At 42.6% G+C, this 19,380-nt stretch overlaps 1 protein-coding gene across 1 annotated transcript in view; it reads right to left on the reverse strand.

Annotated features, from left to right (window-relative positions):
- Positions 1-19,380, reverse strand: part of acbd3 (acyl-Coenzyme A binding domain containing 3) — a 68,737-nt gene that overhangs the window by 38,393 nt on the left and 10,964 nt on the right. Inside the window, exon 2 of the mRNA XM_080193024.1 lies at positions 5,405-5,546. Coding sequence (XP_080049150.1) covers positions 5,405-5,546 — 142 coding nt within the window. The remainder of the gene's footprint in view (positions 1-5,404; positions 5,547-19,380) is intronic.

Below are 19,380 nucleotides of genomic sequence, written 5' to 3' on the forward strand. Positions count from 1 at the left end.
ACCACATTGCTGTGGGTCTGGAATCACATGTAGGCCAGACAGGGTAAAGATGGCAGATTTCCTTCCCTAAAGGACATTTTGAACCATGTGGGTTTTTATAACAACTGATCATAGTTTCATGGTTCCCATTACTGATTTTATTGATTGAATTTAAATTTGGACCAGCTCTCCAGAGCATTAGCCTAGATCACTGAATAGACCAGTGACATACAACACTACACCATCATCTCCCCCTTATTCCTTACTCTTTGTTGCACATGATCCACATCATTTCTGCTGTTTCACATTAATTTAAAACAAGAGAACATGTGCAAAAGCCCCATATTTCCCTGGGCAACTGCTGGCTTGTTTGGTGAAATTAGAATAGGGAATTCCTACAGATGAACTAAATCTTTCAAGATCCCTTACCGAAATAGTAAGGAAACCACAGTTGCTGGGAAGGCACTGAGGATAGGTGTGGGGATCAACCCATTGTCTACCCATACAAAAGTCAATCAATTTTGAACAGTTCCCCATTAAGCATTCACCCCACACAGCACTGAAGCAACGCTGCAATATACTGAATGAAGTATTACAAATGCCAGAACACTCACCTGAAGAAACAAAATGCTGGAAATACTAAACAGTCTGGCAGTAACAAAGTTAATGTTTCAGGTCAGCATCTGAGACATTAAATCTGTTTTCTGTCTCTCCAGAGGAATCTATTGTTTCAGGATAGGAACTATTCAGAAGTGTGACAATGAAACTTGCCAGTCTGCGCTGCTGTTGATGCTCCACATGAGCTTCTCCCTTCCTATCACATTCACCCTACTAGTATAACCTTCTATTCTTTTCTCTCCCATGTGTTCAGGTAGCTTTCCCTTAAATACACCTCATTCATTTCAATCCCTCGTTGTAGTGGTGAGTTGTCCCACTTTCTAACCACTCCTTGAGTAACAATGATTCACCTGAATCATAGAATTCCTGCAGTGCAGGAGGCCATTCTGCCCAGAGTCTGTACCGACCACAATCCCACTCAGGGCCTATTCCTGTAACCCCACACCCTGTTAATTCCCCTGACACTAGGGTCAACTTAGCATGACCAATTCACGTAACGCGCATGTCTTTGGTCTGTGGGAGGAAACTGGAGCACCCAGAGGAAACCTACACATACATGGGATGTGCAAACTCCACACAGATAGTGACCCGAGGCCGGAATCAAACCTAGGTCCCTGGCACTGTGAGACAACAGTGCTAATCATGTGCCACTGTGCTGCCCCTACCTCCTTATTGGCTTAATTTGCGAAAATCTTATTTATGATGTTTTGTTTTGGACTCCCCCTGCAAGTGGAAATACTTTTGCCATGTCTACCTTAACAATTCCCTTTATAAATTTAAGAATCTCTATCAGGTCACCGATACACAAGCAAAGTATGGCAGATGCTGGAAACCGCAAATAGAAACAAAAAGTGCTGGAAATATTTCGCAGGCCAGGCAGCATCTGTGGAGGGAAATAGAGCTTCAGATTTCCTCATCAGTCCTGATGAAACCTCATCTCAACTTTAAGTTTTAAACCCGAAATATCAACTCTGTTTCTCTCTTCACAAACGCTGGGTGGCCTGCTGAGTATTTGCAGTATGGTTTGTTTTTTATTTCTATCAGGGCACCTTTCAGCCTCAATAGTGTTTTTGATGATTATAACCTTCAATATCTGGTATTGCCCCTTCAAAATTAAGATTTTGAGCATTGATAGAGTTTAATTTTTGTCCTACAATGCAGCATTCCCTGAGTTCCACAGTGGCAACCTCGATCCTGTGTCCATGCATAGTCGGATTTTGACTAGTAACCCTCTGAATAAAGGCTGAACAAAACAAACACAAATTGTTGTTCAATCATAAGGGTGGCATGGTGCCACAGCAGTTAGCACTGCTGCAAGACAGCGCGTGGGACCTGATTTGATCCCTGTGCTCGGGTCACTGAGCGGAATTTGCACATTCTCTCCGTGTCTGCGTAGGTTTCCTTTAGGTGCTCTGGTTTCCTCCCACAATGCAAAGATGTGCAGGTTAAGTAGATTGGCCGTGCTAAATTCCCCCTTCGTGTCAGGGAGACTAGTGGTCGATGCAGATTCAATGGGCCGAATGACCTTTTTCTGCACTGTAGAATTCTATGATTCATAATTACACTATCAATATACCAAGCAACAAGTGCCAGGATTAGAACATTTATAGATACTTTATCAATGCACAAAAAATGCATCATTCTTTTTCTTTTACAAAATGTCTTCTAAAAGACTTAAGACACTCACTTATTAATTGAAACATGCTTGGCTATATTAATAACTTGTTTTTGAAATAAAGTTGCTTTATTAGGCATAAGCAAGCTTCAAATGATCCAAAAGATAAGGTCTCCCAAGCACTGAATGCTTAGCCTGTTACTCAGAACTGGTTATACTGAAACAGTCTCCTTTAAAGATGATGGAACTTGAATGAACCAAGATAATGGAGATGATTTTTCTCCTCTACGATAATGTGGGCTCTCGCCTTTGACACGCTGAATACAAGCAGTGTTCAAAAAGAGTTACAAAAGGAGCTGAAAGAGCATATTGTATTCTGGATACTTTGGTCCTGTGAAAATTCCCAGCAGTCAAACAGCCATTCAGTACTTAGGAGCATTCCAATATTTTTATCTCCCTTTCCATTCCCTCCTTTCCCCATGGATTAGTTGGCAAATTCGCAGCTACAGCCAAATTGCTCAAATTAACTGTCAAGTTAATGACAGAAGTGATCTTATGATGCATGCAAGACACAAATGAAAAGGAAAAGCCGAAGAAAATTACTTCAAACTGCAAGGATTAATGCATGGGAATACAGACTCAAACAAACAGAAGACAAACACATGACTGTCGAGAGGATCTCTACAAAGATTTTACAGGCACACAGGAATCTGGGTGTGCAAGTCCACAGATCCTTAAAGGTGGCAGCACAGGTGGAAAAGGTAGTGAAGAAGGTATATGGCATGCTTGCCTTTATTGGAAAAGTTGGCGTATGATGTTGCAGTTATATAGAACATTGGTTAGGCCACATTTGAAATACTGCATCCAGTTCTGGTTGCCACACTACCAGAAGGACATGAAGACTTTGGAGAGAGTACAGAAAAGGTTTACCAGGATGTTGCCTGGTACAGAGGGTATTAGATATGAGGTGAGATTGAGTAAATTAGGGTTACTCTCTCTGGAAAGATGCAGATTGAGAGGTGACCTAATAGAAATTTATAAAATTATGAAGGGCATAGATAGGGTGAACAGTTGGAAGCTTTTTCCCAGGTCAGAAATGACAAACACAAGGGGTCACAAGTTCAAGGTAATGGGGGCAAGGTTCAATACAGATATGTGGGGGAACTTTGTTTTTTTAGACACAGTTGGTGGGGGCCTGGAATGCACTACCAAGCAAGGTGGTTGAGGCAGACACGCTAGGATCATTTAAGACTTACCAAGATAGCCACATGAACAGACTGGGAATAGAGGGATACAAACAGATGGTCCAGTTAGGAACACATGATCAATGCAGGCTTGGAGGGCTAGAGGGCCAAAGAGCCAGTTCCTGTACTGTATTGTTCTTTGTTCTGTACAACCCTAACCATGAGTCATCAACATAGAATGACTTTGAAGAAGTGGAAGCAGAAAGATTCTGGATCCCTACTGGCAGGAGGTGATGGTGATTGTGGTTGGGGAGGAGTCCAGGGAACTGGAAGGTCTATCTGGATAGATGAACGAAAGTTAAAGTTTATTTATTAGTCACAAATAGACTTACATTCACACTGCAATGAAGTTAATGTGAAAATCCCCTAGTTGCCACACTCAGGTGCCTGTTCAGGTACACCGAGGGAGAATTTAGCATGGCCAATGCACCTAACCAACATGTCTTTGGACTGTGGGAGGAAACCCATGCAGACACTAGGAGAACATGCAGACTCCGCATAGTGACCCAAGCTGGAAATCAAACCTGGGTCCCTGATGCTGTGAGACAGCAGTACTAACCACCCTCTAATTTGGTTAGAACAGCCTTCATCTGTATTTATCTTGTGATTCTGAAGAACAGAGTCAACATTTATTATAGGAAGAGTTGAGCTCGATGGTTAAGCAGCTTCTAGAATGCATTGTACAGCAATAAGATACACATGGCTGTGCACTGTACCAAAGTAAGTATGCTGAGGAAATGGCAATAAAAAAGATTTGTGCATTGCACAGCAGAAGATCAATACCTTCAGAAGATAATAGCATGGCTCCCAACTTGGAAATATACAAGTAGAAACTCTGCTCCTCTTCATACAGTGACATGGAGTCTTTATGCCCAGTTAAAAGGGTAGACAAGGCATTTGCTTTAACACTTCTCTTCTAGTAATGAAGTACTCTCCTGGCACTGCACTGAAGTGTCAGTCTAGATTATTTGCTTAAGGCCCAGAGCTGGATTTAAAAACCAGACAACTGATCAGGAGATATATATATGAGGCTGCATAGAGTCACAAGCAAGCAAAGATGTTATTATAAAATGCAGTAAGAGTCACCACGTCAGCCTGAATCAGCAAGAAGTCAAGCACAGAATCCCTACAATGCAGAAGGAGGCCATTCAGCCCACTGAATCTGCACCAAGAATAGAACATAGAACATTACAGATCCCACCTAGGCCCTATTCCCATAAACCCACATATTTATCCCCCTGGCACTAGGTCAATTCAGCATGGTCAATCAACCTAACCTGCATATCTTTGGACTGTGGGAGGAAATCCACGTAAACGCAGGGAGAATGTGCGAACTCCACAGAGTGACCCAAGCCAGGAATCGAACCCAGTTCTTTGCGCCGAGAGGCAGCAGTGCTAAACACTGTGCAACAACTTGGGATTCACATAGCACCTTCAACATGGTAAAGCACCCAAGGCATTTCACAAGAGCATTAACAAAAACTGATTGAGGAACAAAAGGAAATATTGGGACAGAGATCAAAAGTTTACGAACACAGGCAGATTCAAAGGTGCTTCTGAAGAAAGTGTGTGTGTGTCACGACCATTAATGGTGAAAATTATAACTATGCAAGTGGTTAGAATTGGAGGAATTCACAAACTAGAGCAAGTTAGGATATTTTTCTGGCTTACAGTTCAGTTCTCACACATGGTCCTATCCTAAATGTTATGCTGCCTCAACCCCAAGGTTCATTATATCTTCAGCATTTCCCACTTCCCTCCCCATCAGATTTCCAGGGTTGACTTTTGTTAGTTCAATACTGCAGGTCTGAAATCTGGTTTGATCTGTATGCCCGAATTAGAGAAACCAAAAAGGAACATTCTTGCTTTTAGAAACATTGATGAACACCAGAGTTTAAAGTGTACAGGTCTGAAATAACTATTCTGAACTGAATTGGGTCACAATTACCTCCTATCATTGCCAAGAACATCAAAGAAGCCAACTTCAGGACACGAGTCAGGACTGTACGGACCAACTGTAATCTGTTTATGCAGAGCGACAAACTTCAGTTTCTCTTCATACGTGGGGTGGAAAGCTTTTCCGTCTTTTTCTGTAATGGAAAGACACAAGTTTAAGATTTTTCTTTTACCATGCTCCTAATCTTACTCAAATCAACGGGCCTGCCCACTGTTTCACTTATACTCTGGCCTTCGCTGATTACGGAAGTTCACAACAGTACAAGGAACAGTTTTGTTGGAAGCTCAATGTTGAGTATTGTTTTGCAGTTGAGCAGGGTGGTGACAGTACTAGAGTCTGCCCTGGTTCCACAAACAGCAGATGGTTCCCATTGTGCCGCATCAATGTTTACCAAGCAGAAGCTGGACACTTTCTCATGGAGGAAATGCTGGGGGAAAGAATGATAAGATTTGACTGATTCCTTTCACCTTCACTGCAGATGCCAAGATAAATACGATCTTTGATTGCATTTGCTTGCCACTGCTCACTATGGAGTGAGAAAGAGTGGAGAAATGCATCCAAGCTCAGTTAGTGACACATACAGGCAGGTGGATGCAAGTGACAGGTCCAGAGGCATATGTTGGAGTATTGTGAACAGTTTTGGCTCCATACCTAAGGAAGGAGGTGCTGGCCTTGGAAAGGGTCCAGAGGAGGGCCCAAAGGAGGCTCACAAGAACAATCCCTGGAATGAAGAGCTTGTCGAGGACACTGGATCTGTACTCAGACTTTAGAAAGATGAGGGGGGGATCTTATTGAAACTTACAGGATACTGCAAGGCCTGGATAGAGTGGATGTGGAGGGGATGTTTCCACTAGTAGGAAAAACTAGAACCAGAGGGCACAACCTCAGGCTAAAGGGACTATCCTTTAAAACAGAGATGAGGAGGAAATTCTTGAGCCAGAGAGTGGTGAATCTGTGGAACTCTTTGCTGTAGAAGGCTGCGAAGACCAGGTCACTGAATACCAGGGATAGATAGGTTCTTGATTAATTAGGGGATCACGGGTTATGGGGAAAAGGCAGGAGAATGGGATGAGAAAAATATCAGCCATGATTGAATGGCAGAGAAGACTCAATGGGCTGAGTGGCCCAATTCTGCTCCTACGTCTTATGTTTTCCCCTGATCTTGGTGATAACAATCACCCCAATAATCATATTCTGAAATACATCCAAGTGTGAGTTTAACGTCTAAATTCACCTTAACAAAGTTGTTGATTGTGCATGAGCCCAAAATCTCTAGACAATGGTCGCGTGCTTTTTTTTGTCTTAATACCCCTTTCTACTTCTCCACCATTCTCACGTTCTCCTTCAGCAGATTTAAAGGGAGCAGGTAGAGAAGACTGGGAGAAACCATTCTCACTGTGAGAGGTCTATGAAGGAGCAGAGTCTCAACTTTCAGCCAGACCCTTTAAGGGTGAAATTAGGAAACACTTAACATGCACAGGGTGGTAGTGGTTTGAGACTGCACTACCTCAGCAATCTCTCCAACATGAATCACCATCAGGAACACAAAAAAACCAATGTGTAGTCCACAGTACAAATACAGTACCTAACAAGATTATTTTTGATATGTTGAATAATTTCAATATATTGAATAATTTCCAAGGTTGGTACAGATGTTAATACAATGCCTAGAGATAATTTTCTTGAAATAGTATTGATTCAAAAACACATTCATTCTTGAGACATGGATTTTTCTGGAAAGGTAAGGTGGTCTTTACTGCCCATCTTTGGCTGATAGAAAAGTTTGATCCAACCTTGCGAAGACAGTTTAATTTTTTTCATAGCATTTGGGAGATGCTGGAAAGGGCAGCATTTGCTGCCCATCCCTTATTGCCCATGAACTGAATGGTTTGCTCAGCCATTTCAAGAATCAAGCACGTTGTAGGCCAGGCAATAACAGCAGATTTCTTTCCCTAAAGAGCCAGATGTGTCTTTTTTTCAAAACAACAATTGCCGGGCATGGCGACCATAAAACAAACTTTCAATTTCAGATTTTATTGAGTGAATTTAACTTCCACCAGCAGACATGGCAAGATTTGAATCCATGTCCCCAGAACACTAACCTGGCCATCTGGATCACCATCGTGCTACCATCTCCTCTCAATCATGCCGGACTCACATTACAGCTTGACTAGTAAGGTCATTAGAAAACGAATTGAGTCTTTATCCAATTTAACAGCCTCAGATCACAAAGCTTTAAGCAAACCAAGCTCAAATTCTCAAACTGAGGTGGTACAACTTGAAAGCACGTTCTCTGGATTAAGTGTTAGTTGTGCCTCAGTGGTGGCACTCATCTCAGGGTCACATGGCTATGGATTCAAGTCTTACCCCAGAGACTTCAGCAAAAATACTGTGCTGACACACCAGTTCTGTAATGAGGAAGTAATGGAATATAGGGGGTACTCTTTTTCAGATGGAGACTTTAAACAGAGATCCTGCCGCAAACCCCCCATGCTACCAGGCACAAGATAACTGCAAACTAAACGACTGGCTCACTCACTAAACCACTCCCAATCCTGAGCGTCCCTCTGCTGTTCAATCAATGTTTACAGAACCGGGAAATAAAACCAGACTATTTACATAATCGAGAGCAATAACCATTGGAGTTCAGGATTGAATTCAAATGTCCAATTCATCCAGAGACCCCAAGAACAAAGGTTCCACAATGCAATTGTAAAATTAATTGATGAATAGCTTTTGCTAATCCTTAAAAACAAGGATCAGATTATCAAAAGACAGAGCCAAAACCTTCTGAATATAGAATGGAGCCATTGACCTGCCACACATGATGTTCTATAGACAGTTAACCTTTGAATATACAAATTCATCAGGGGGAGGAAGGAAGAGGAAAAATAAATAAATTATACCAAAGTCTGGCATTTTAGAAGTCAGTAAAGACAAAATGTGCTCTTAAAATGGAGAAGGGTAGCGTGTCAGAGATAATTGGATCAAGGTGAGAAAGCATCACCCGGCCTCCATTTTATATTGATATGTTCTGTCATTTTCACAATAGTTTTACATTTATGTTATTTATCCCCTTTGGCAGTCCTTGTGGATTGACAATAGCGGTGAAGATAGTGGGAAGAGCGGTGGACGTGGTTTACATGGACTTCAGCAAGGTGTTTGATAAGGTCCCCATGCAAGACTTCTTGAGAAGGTGAGAGGGCATGGGATCCAAGGGGCTCTGGCCTTGTGGATCCAGAACTGGCTTGCCTGCAGAAGGCAGAGAGTGGTTGTGGATGGGTCTTTTTCTGCATGGAGGTCGGTCACCAGTGGAGTGCCCCAGGGATCTGTTCTAGGACCCTTGCTGTTTGTCATTTTCATAAATGACCTAGATGAGGAAGTGGAGGGATGGGTTAGTAAGTTCACCGACGATACGAAGGTTGGTGGTGTTGTGAATAGTCTGGAGGGATGTCAGAAGTTGCAGCGGGACATAGATAGGATGCAAGACTGGGCGGAGAAGTGGCAGATGGACTTCAACGCGGATAAATGTGTAGTGGTCGATTTTGGCAGGACCAACAGGATGCAGGAGTACAGTATCAAGGGTAGGAGTCTTAGCTGTGTTGAAGAGCAGAAGGATCTTGGGGTCCGGGTCCATAGGACTCTTAAATCGGCCTCGCAGGTGGAGGATGTGGTCAAGAAGGCGTATGGTGTACTGGCCTTCATTAATCGAGGGATTGAGTTTAGGAGTCGGGAGGTAATGCTGCAACTTTATAGGACCCTTGTCAGACCCCACTTGGAGTACTGTGCGCAGTTCTGGTCGCCTCACTATAGGAAGGATGTGGAAGCTATTGAGAGGGTGCAGAGGAGATTTACAAGGATGTTGCCTGGATTGGGAGGCACGCCTTATGAAGATAGGTTGAGGGAGCTAAGTCTCTTCTCCCTGGACAGACGAAGGTTGAGAGGCCACCTGATAGAGGTTTATAAAATGTTGAGAGGAATAGATAGAGTGGATTCTCAGAGGCTATTTCCCAGGGCTGAAATGGTTGCTACGAGAGGACACAGGTTTAAGGTGATGGGAAGCAAGTACAGAGGAGATGTTAGGGGAAAGTTTGTCACCAGGTTTCAGTCCAACCGATTTATTTGATAGTAAACTCGTCAGGCGAAGTAAACTCGCCTGATGAGTTTACTATCAAATAAATCGGTTGGACTGAAACCTGGTGTTGTCAGACTTTTTACTGTGTTTACCCCAGTCCAACGCCGGCATATCCACATCAAAGTTTTTCACTCAGAGGGTGGTGAGCGAGTGGAATTGGCTGCCGTCGGTGGTGGTAGAGGCGAACTCACTGGGGTCTTTTAAAAGACTTCTGGATGAGTATGTGGGATCTAATGGCATTGGAAGTTACAGATAGTTCTATGGCTTGGTAGATATAGATGTGATCGGTGCAACTTGTGAGCCAAAGGGCCTGTTTGTGCTGTAGTGTTCTATAACTTGCTTCCATGTTAGTTCAATGGGTTCAAAGATGGCTGCTAAGTCCAATGTGCCATCTGCACACTCTACCGCATGCAGGGTCGGTGGTGTTTGATGACGGTAGCTCGATAGGTTGCTTGAATGGTTATAAGTTCACTCCAATGCCTTGCCTTTCTATTTGCATGTTCCCAGCAAATCTGTGTCAGTGCTTTCCTGAATGAATCTTTTGCCACTCAAGGCTGAAGCAGGGTGGAGGGGAGCAAGAGATGTTTCACCTCTTCAGGGATGCTCTAAGGGCACCCTGATAGCATTTCCACTGTCTTCCAGGTCCAAGTTCAAAGTAAAGCAGTTGCTGTGGGAGTCAGGTGTCAATCAGGCAAGCGAACAACATGTCCTGCCCAGCCGAGCTCGAATTATTAGAGCATAAATACTGACCATATTGGCTTGGGCGAAGATGCCGCTGTTAGACTGCCTTTGGCCACTTAGAGAAAGTGTTTGAGGAAAGTCTTTATAATGACTTTTGTATTTATAGTCAACTGTTGGAAGTACAGCAATTTGGGAAGCAGAGTTGATCGGAACACAGAAGTTTTCTTGTACATCGAGACAGGCTGAATAGCCCCCTTGTGTTCTTATAAAACCCTCTGAATCTACTCAAGGCTGGGGTTTAGGGAGTTGGGAGACAAATCTGAGTTATGTGTCACCACTAGCAGAGAACTTTATAATTTACTTTGCAATCCCACTCTAAAATCACAAAACAGAAGGTGTCCATTTGGTGTGTTATTCCCATACTATCCAATTAGGCCCAATCCCTGGCTCTTCCATCCAGAGGTGGACGCAAAAATTTCAATGGTAGAGTGGGGGCTTGGGAAAGTCAGACAGGGTAAGAGGAACAGCATAAAGGAAATGGGGCCATCAAAATCAAAGAACATAACAACTATGAACCACGTTAACTGAGGTGCAAAACCAAAGGAAAGACTGTTAGGAAGTAATATCCTGGAGCACAGAATCATAGAATATATGGCACGGAGACAGGCCCTTCGGCCCAAACTGGTTCATGCCAATCAAAAAGTCCATTTAAGCTCACTTCATTTGCTTGCAATAGAATGATAGATGGCTGGACACAAGGAGAGAGATGTTGGGGGTGAAGGTAATGTCACAGGTTTTCTAGTCAACAAGTAAAATCATGTGGATGGCGAGGTCTTGGGTATGATGAATAAAAAGGGATGGGAGAATTGATGAACAGGTTAGGAGAAGGCGGAAAAGTGAAAAACTTAGAGATGAAGATGACATTTAGATGTAGGTTGAAGGCAATGAAAAGTTCAGAGAAAAGCAACGAGCCTAATTCTGACACTGGTCCAAAACGATGAAGACAAACATCTTGTAAATGAAAATGGGAAAAGAACGGAGACCAAAAACTAAATGCAGCCAGTTTCCTGCAACTGCAAACGAGGTTAAAATTTTCCTTGTGGACCTCTCAATTCGTCGCAGCATTAGTCAGTGGATGACAGCCTTCTCAGAAGGCTAAAGAAATTTGGCATATCCGCTACAACTCTCACCAACTTTTACAGATGCACTATAGAAAGCATTTTTTTCTGGCTGTATCACAGCTTGGTATGGCTCCTGCTCTGCCCAAGACTGCAAGGGACTATAAAAGATTGTGAATATAGCCCAATCCATCACACAAACCAGCCTCCCATCCGTTGATTCTGTCTACACTTCCTGCTGCCTCGGCAAAGTAGCCAGCATAATTAAAGACCCTATGCACCCCAGACATTCTCTCTTCCACCATTTACGGGAAAAAGATACAAAAGCCCGAGGTCATGTACCAACCAACTCAAGAACAACTTCTTCCTTGCTGCTGTCATACTTTTGAATGCTCTTTCTCTACATCCTAATTATGACTGTAACACTACATTCTGCACTCTCTTGTTTCCTTCTCAATGGACTCTATCCTTTGGCTGTATAGCGCACAAGAAACAATATTTTTCACTATATGTTAATACGTGTGATAATAATAAATCAAATCAAAAACGACTATTTTTCCCTTCATGAGGCCAAAGTTGCATACTTCACTCAAGTCACCCCTCACTCTTTTAAACTCCAGCCCAGCCTGTCCAATCTTTCCTCATAAGGCACCTCACTCATTCCAGGTAACCAATCTAGTAAACCTCCTTTGAAATGCCTCCAACGCATTTACATCCTCCCTTAAATAAGGAAACCAAAACTGCACACACTATTTGATTTGTGGTCTCACTAATGCCCTGTATAACTGAAGCAAAATACCTTTTATGTTCACTGTCTCTTGTAATCAATGATAGTATTCCATTAGCCTTAATTAACTTATTGTATCTGTATACTAACTTATGACTAATGCACTAAAACATCTAGATCTCTTTACACCTCAGTATTCTGCAGTCGCTCTCCGTTTACAATCACTGCTTTTTTATTTTCCTGCCGGAGTGAACAACTTCACATTTTCCCACATTATATTTCATCTGTCCAACTTCTGCCAACTCACCAAACCTAGCTACATCCATCTGAAAACTATGTGCTCTTCGTAACATATTTAGGAGAGGCAGTGGTAAAGTGGTATTGTCACTGGATCATTAATTCAGAGACCCAGGCCAAGACCCTGGGTTCAAATCCCACCATGGCAACTGGTGGAAATTTGAATTCAATAAAAAAACCTACCGGTGACAATGAAACCGTTGTCAATTGTCATAAAAGCCCATCTAGTTCACTGATGTTCTTTTGGGAAGGAAATCTGACACACAACAATGTGGTTGACTCCCAAATGCCCTCTGAAATGCGGAGCAGTTTCATTTCATTTCATTTTCATTTCAGAGGGCAGTTAGGGATGGGCAACATGTGCAATGCTCCCAGAACAAATTTTCAAAGAATATTTTCCTATTTTTGTATAATCTGAAAATCTGAGACCCCAAGCACAGCACAAACCCCTGCAGACTCCACTCATCACACTCTGCCAGTCAGACATTTACGTAAACTGTTTTCTACCAGCCAGCCAATCTGCTATCCAGGTTAACATGATATCCCTGTTGTAAAGTTGTGTAAATGTAGATTGGCGTTTGTAAAATTGTAAAATGCAAGGAAGAAAACATTGCATGGTCCCTTTATCAAAGGATTCCTACAGTACAGAAGGAGGCTTTTCAGCCCATTGAGTCTGCATCAACGACAATCCCATCCAGGCCCTATTCCGCAACCCCATGCATTTACCCTGTTAATCCCCCGACACTAGGATCAATTTAGCACGACCAATCAACTTAAACCGCACATCCTTGAACTGCGGGAAGAAACCAGAGCACCCAGAGGAAACCCATGCAGACACAAGGAGAACGTGCAGACTTCACACAGACAGTGACACAAGCCAGGAATTGAACCCAGGTGCCTAATGCTATGAGGCAGCAGTACTAACCACTGTGTCACCGTTTCTGGTGCGAGGATTTGGGGTAGGGTTTTAATTAAGTGGAGTTAACAATACAAGGGCTTCTTGAACTTGGTGATCCTTCCCCAAGTGTTGATTTGAGAGAGAGTATCCAGAATTTATTTTGTTTTTAACCACTAGAAGTTGAAGAACAGGTTACACCACTTCACATACACTTTTACAGATTACAAGGTGAGATACTCCTCTTTGGGTGATTTGGTGTTAGTTCTGAGGGTGATGGATCAACCTCCACTTCATAACCTCCCCTTTTAATTTCTGCAAATGCCTCTGATGTGGCACCATATCAAGTGACTTCAGGAATTCCGAGTACTGTACATTTACACGCTTCTCTTTAACTACAGTGCATGTTACTCCCTCAAAGAACTTCAATGAATTTGTTAAACAAAATTACGTTGACGCTTCCCAATTACTTTGAGTTTTTCTAAGCACACAGCCACAACCTCAATGATTGATTCAAACATCTTCCCACAACAGATATGAAACTAACTCCCCATTTTCTGCCTTCATCCCTTCTTGAATAGAAGGGTTATATTTGCTACTTTCCAATCTGAACCTTTCAGAATTTGTAAATTCTGACACCAATGGATCAACTTTCTAATTAGCCACATCTTTTAAGATCCTACGGTGAAGTCCATCAGGGCCTGGAGATCTGTCAGCCCATAGCTCCATCAGTTTGCTCAGTGCTGCTTCCCTAGTGAACGTAATTTTATCATGTGCCTCTCTTCCTTTCACCTCCTGATTTACAGTTATTACTGGATGTGTTCTATATCTTCTATAGTGAAGGCAGAGTCAAACTATTTATTCATTTCACCTACCATTTCCTTATTATTAATTCCCCATTCTCACTCTGTAGAGGGCCAACACTCACTTTACTTACTTCTGTTCTTTTTTAAATACCTGGAAGAACTCTTGCTATCTGTTTTTACATTCTTTCTCCTCAGTAACCTTTCAGTCATTCTTTATATTCTGACCTGCCAATCATCTTCATGCAACCACACCCTTATGTCTGATTTTTTTTTTGTTAACCACAGATGTTAAGTCCTCCCCTTAGATTTTTTTTATTGTAGGAATATACACATTGAGTATTCTGAAATATCTCCTTAAATGCCTGCCTTTTTTTTTATTGATCTACCCTCTAATATCTCAGTTCACATTAGCTAGCTCAGCTTTCATGCCCACATTGTTGTACTTATACAAATTTAAAATGCTAGTCTTAAACCCACAGCAGGTCAGTTGGCTGGTTTCTAATGCAGAGCAATGCCAACAGCGTGGGCTCAATTCACATATTGGCTGAGGTTATCCATGAAGGGCCTGCATTCTAAACCTTGCCCCTCGCCTGATCCTCAGATTAAAGTACCACCAGTCAGCTCCCCCCTCAAAGGGGGGAGCAGCCTTAGTCCTCTGGGACTAAGGTGACTTACTTCAAATCCACTCTTACCTCTTTCAAACTGGATGCAAAATTCAATCTTATTGTGGTCACTGCTACACAGGTATACTTTTACTCTGAGAACTATTATCAATCCTGTCACATTACACAATACCAAATCTAATATATTGTGCTTGGTTCCAACATTCTATAAACTCCTCATTCAGGTTACGACTGCCAGTCTGATTTTCCCAGTTGATATATGGATTAAAGTCATCCATAATTATTGCCACCCCTTTAACAAATACACCCAATATTCCTTCTCATTTCTTTATCATACATTGTGGTTACTATTAGGCATCCTACTGACCACTCACACCAGTGACTCCTTTCCACTACTATTGCTCATCTCCCCTAAACCAATTCTGCATCCCAATCCTCAGAATCAGGGTAACCTCCATCTATTGTTCCAAAGCCATTCTTAATTAACAGTGTTATCCTTCACTACGTGGACTCTGTACATTCTTCCTTTATCTGCGTAGGTTTCCTCCCAATGCTCCAGTTTCCTCCAGGCGTTCCCACCAGTCCAAAAACTTGCAAGTTGGATGGATTGGCCATGCTAAATTGCCCCAATGTCACAAAATGTGTAGGCTGGTGAACTGGCCATGGCAAATGCGTGGGGTTACAGGGATAGGGCGGAGGTGAGGGCCTGGATGAGATGCTCTTTGGAGAGTTGGCACTGAGGCAATGGGCTGAATGGACTTTTATTACACGGCAGAGTCTATGATTCCAATCTTTACCTAGTTTCCTGTTCTTCTTGAATGTCATACACTGCTCAATATTCAGGAGCCACTCCTGCAGCCTTGTCTTCCAGTGGTTATCAGGTCATTTTATTTATTCCAATGTGGGCTTTCAAATCATTTACTTTGTTATGTATGCACATGCAGATACAGAACATTTAGTTTTTTTTGTTACATTTAGTCTTGACTGTTGGCGTTTGTTAGACTTCTTTCTCTCTGTCCCTTCCTATTATTCTCTGACCCTCACTTTCCAGTTTACTTTCAAGGCTTGACTCTACTTGCTACATCTACCCAAGCTTGGATCCATTCTGTTTAATTTAAAGCCCTCAATACCTCCCTAGTTATGCAGCTTGCTAGAAGATTGGTCCCACGCATTTCAAGTGAAGCTCATCCGAATGGTATAGGCCCCACATTCCCCTGCATACCATATAGCATTTCTCTCTCACCAGTCTTTGAACCATGCATTCATCTCTTATTTGTCCTGCGCCAGTTTGCAGCTCAGATAATCAGGAGATTATCACCCAAGGTCCTGCTTCTTAATTTAGTGTCAAGTCCTCACATTGATTGGACAGAATCTCTTCCCTGTCCTGCCTATATCAATGGTACCTATTATAAACCACTGTAAAAAGTTTCACAACACCGTGCTAAAGTCCAACAGGTTTATTTGGAATCATGAACTTTTAGAGTGCTGCTCCTTCATCACTATATGAACCATGACAACAGTATCCTTCTACTCTCACTGCAAGTTCCTCCAGCCCTGAACAGATGTCCCAAAACCTGGTATCAGGCAGCTAACAGTATTTTGTACTCTCACTCTTTGCTACAGAAAACAGTGTCAATGCCCCTTACTATATCATCCTCCACAGCCACTCCATTCCTGTTTGCTATGCTGGCTTGAATGGCTTTCTACGCCATGATGCCATGGCTAGCCTGCTCATCCACCTTTTCATCCACACAGTAAGCATCTCAAACCTGTTTGAGAGTTACAAAGTCTGAGGCTCCACTATTGTTTGCTGCGTCCCACAGTCACATCCTCCAGTCCCTCATTGCTGACTAAAACAGATACCCCTATTTTAAGAGGTGTGACTGTCTTCTGCCATGAAGGTATATTTCTCCCTCCTTGTGTTGCACAATGTCTGTGGTTCAGCTTCCAGATTAATCATTTTGAAATCCTCTAGCTGCTTATACTTTCTGCAGAGGCCTTTATCATGGATCATTTTGGTGTCCTAAAGCTCCCACACTCCACAGCTGCAACATAACATCTGCGCTGTCAGTGTTACATATGTGATTTCATAGAATCAGTGAATCCCTACAGTGCAGAAGGAGGCCATTCGGCCCATCAAGTCTGCACAAACTCTGAGTATTTTATGCAGGCTTTCTCCTCCACCCTATCCCCATAACCCCACACATTTACCATGGCTAATCCATCTAACCTACAATAAGGGATAATTTAGCATGGCCAGTCCACCTAACCTGCACATCTCTGGACTGTGGGAGGAAACTGGAGCACCCGGAGGAAACCCACACACAGAACATGCAAACTCCGCACAGACAATGCTGGAATTAGACCTGGGCACATGATGCTGTGAAGCAACAATGCTAACCACTGTGACACCGTGCCACCCTGTTAGCTTTAATTAGCCTTAAACTATAGTTACTATCACCTAAATTAACCTTAAACTACTTCCTAATTAACTTAGGTAATAATTGCCACATTTACCACACCTCTTCTCTCCATGCACCAAATTCCCACGTAAATCATATTCACTGCTCCTGAGTGAGAAGGAGACAGTGAATAGTGTCTCCTGTCTCCTCACTTGCCCCTTAGTGAGCATTTGAAAAGTCTGTCTAATTTATAAAATCTCCGGTGAGTCACTGGCTAGTTTAGCTTCCTGGTAACTGAAGCAACTGCTTCCAGGTTACCAGAACTCCTACCACTCAAACCTAATTTGCTACTTACTTGGTCGCCACCTCACTCAGGCCTTGTCTCCTGTCCTCTTGTGTGGCCCTTTCTGATACAAACTGCTGTTTTCCATCCACAAGTCTAGGCAATAAGCTTTAGCTCCATTTTTGGGAAGGGTTAGGGTTGAAATGGAATCACAGGCTCATTAAACTCAGTCATGTGAGTACATTCACCTAACATGCTGTATGTCCGCAGGAACAACTGAACAACATTCAGAAGTATAAATTGCAGTCAATCTGCCAATTTCCTAACCCATGAACCATGGGGATAGGAGATTTGGGGGGGGGGGGGTCTCTTCTAAATTAATAAAAACATTTAAGGCAAATAAAAATGTTCTAATGCACAAAAACACTCAGCGGGTGTACTGATAGTGGACAAAATCCTGAAATCAATTGAATGCTGCAATTTCATTTTGATTTGATTTATTGCCACATGTATTGGGATATGGTGAAAAGTACTGGTTCTTGCACACTATACAGACAAAACATACCACTCAGAGTAAATAAGGGAGAAGGAAAGGAGGGGGTGCAGAATAGTGTTGCAGTTGCAGATAGGGTATAGAGAAAGATTAACTTAATATATGACAGGTCCAGTCAAAAGTCTGAGGGTAGCAAGGAAGAAGCTGTTCTTGACTCAGTTGGTACATGACTCAGGCTTTGTATCTTTTTCCCGATGGAAGGCAGCGGAAGAGAGTTTGTCTGGAGTGCATAGGGTCTTCGATTATGCTGGCTGCTTTGCCAAGACAGCGAGAAGCGTAGACGGAGTCAATGGATGGGAGGTTAGTTTGCATGATGGACTGGGCTATGTTCACAACTCTCTAGCTTCTTACAGTCTTGGTCACAGGAACAGGCCCTTCGGCCCGCCAAGCCTACACTGAAACTAAAGCCATATGCACTTACGGAGTCCATATGCTTCCATTCTCATCCTATTCATTTATTTGGCTAGTTGTCCCTTAAATGCCATTGTTGTACCTGTTCCCACCACATTCCAGACATTCACCACCCTCTAAGAAAACTTGCCTTGCACATCTCCTCTAAACTTTTTTCCCCACGCGCCTTAAACCTATGTCCCCTAGTACTTGACTTTTCTACCCTAGGAAAGAACATCTTACAAGCTACTCTGTCCATGCCACCCAATCTTGTAAATCTCTATCAGGTCACTCCTTCACCTCTGTCATTCCAGTGAGAATAAACTGGATTTATCCAACCTCTCCTCAGAGCTTTAACCTTCTAGACCAGGCAACATCCTGGAAAACCTCAAGCCGTACCAAGCTGTGATATATCTGGACAGGATGCTTTCTATGGTACATCTGTAAAAATTGGAGAGTCATACTGGACATGCTTAATTTCCTTAGCCTCCTGAGAAAGTAGAGGCATTGTGGGCTTTCTTAACTATAGTGTCAACTTGGAGGGACCAGGACAGGTTGTTGATGATCTAGAAACTATCTATTCTAAACTTGAAGCTCTTGACCATTTCCACTTCATTCCCACTGATGAAGACAGGGGCATATCCTCCACTATATTTCTTGAAGTCAATGACAATCTCCTTCATTTTACTGATATCGAGGGAGAGAGTATTGTCGTTGCACCATTTCACCAGATCTTTTTCCTGTACTCCATCTCATCATTGTTCGAGATCTGTCCCACTATGGTGGTGTCATCAGCAGACTTGAAATAGAATTGGGACAGGCTGAAAACTGTAGGTTAACTGGGGTAGAGGAATCAACATGGGCTAAATGGTTTCCTGCGTCAGACTATTGTACACAACACCTCCAACAGCAGTTAAGTTGGCACAGGTGGAAGTTCAAATCTTGGATTTTTCCAAGTTTATACAGCTCAGTCTCGATATCAAGTGCAGACACATTTACCAATATATGACTGGCTGGTGAAGAGCTGCTCCAAGACAAACAGCAACAAGGAATGACT

This window comes from Carcharhinus amblyrhynchos, chromosome 7, assembly GCF_965287045.1.
Source record: "Carcharhinus amblyrhynchos chromosome 7, sCarAmb.v2.hapA, whole genome shotgun sequence".
In the NCBI taxonomy this organism is placed as follows: Eukaryota; Metazoa; Chordata; class Chondrichthyes; order Carcharhiniformes; family Carcharhinidae; genus Carcharhinus; species Carcharhinus amblyrhynchos.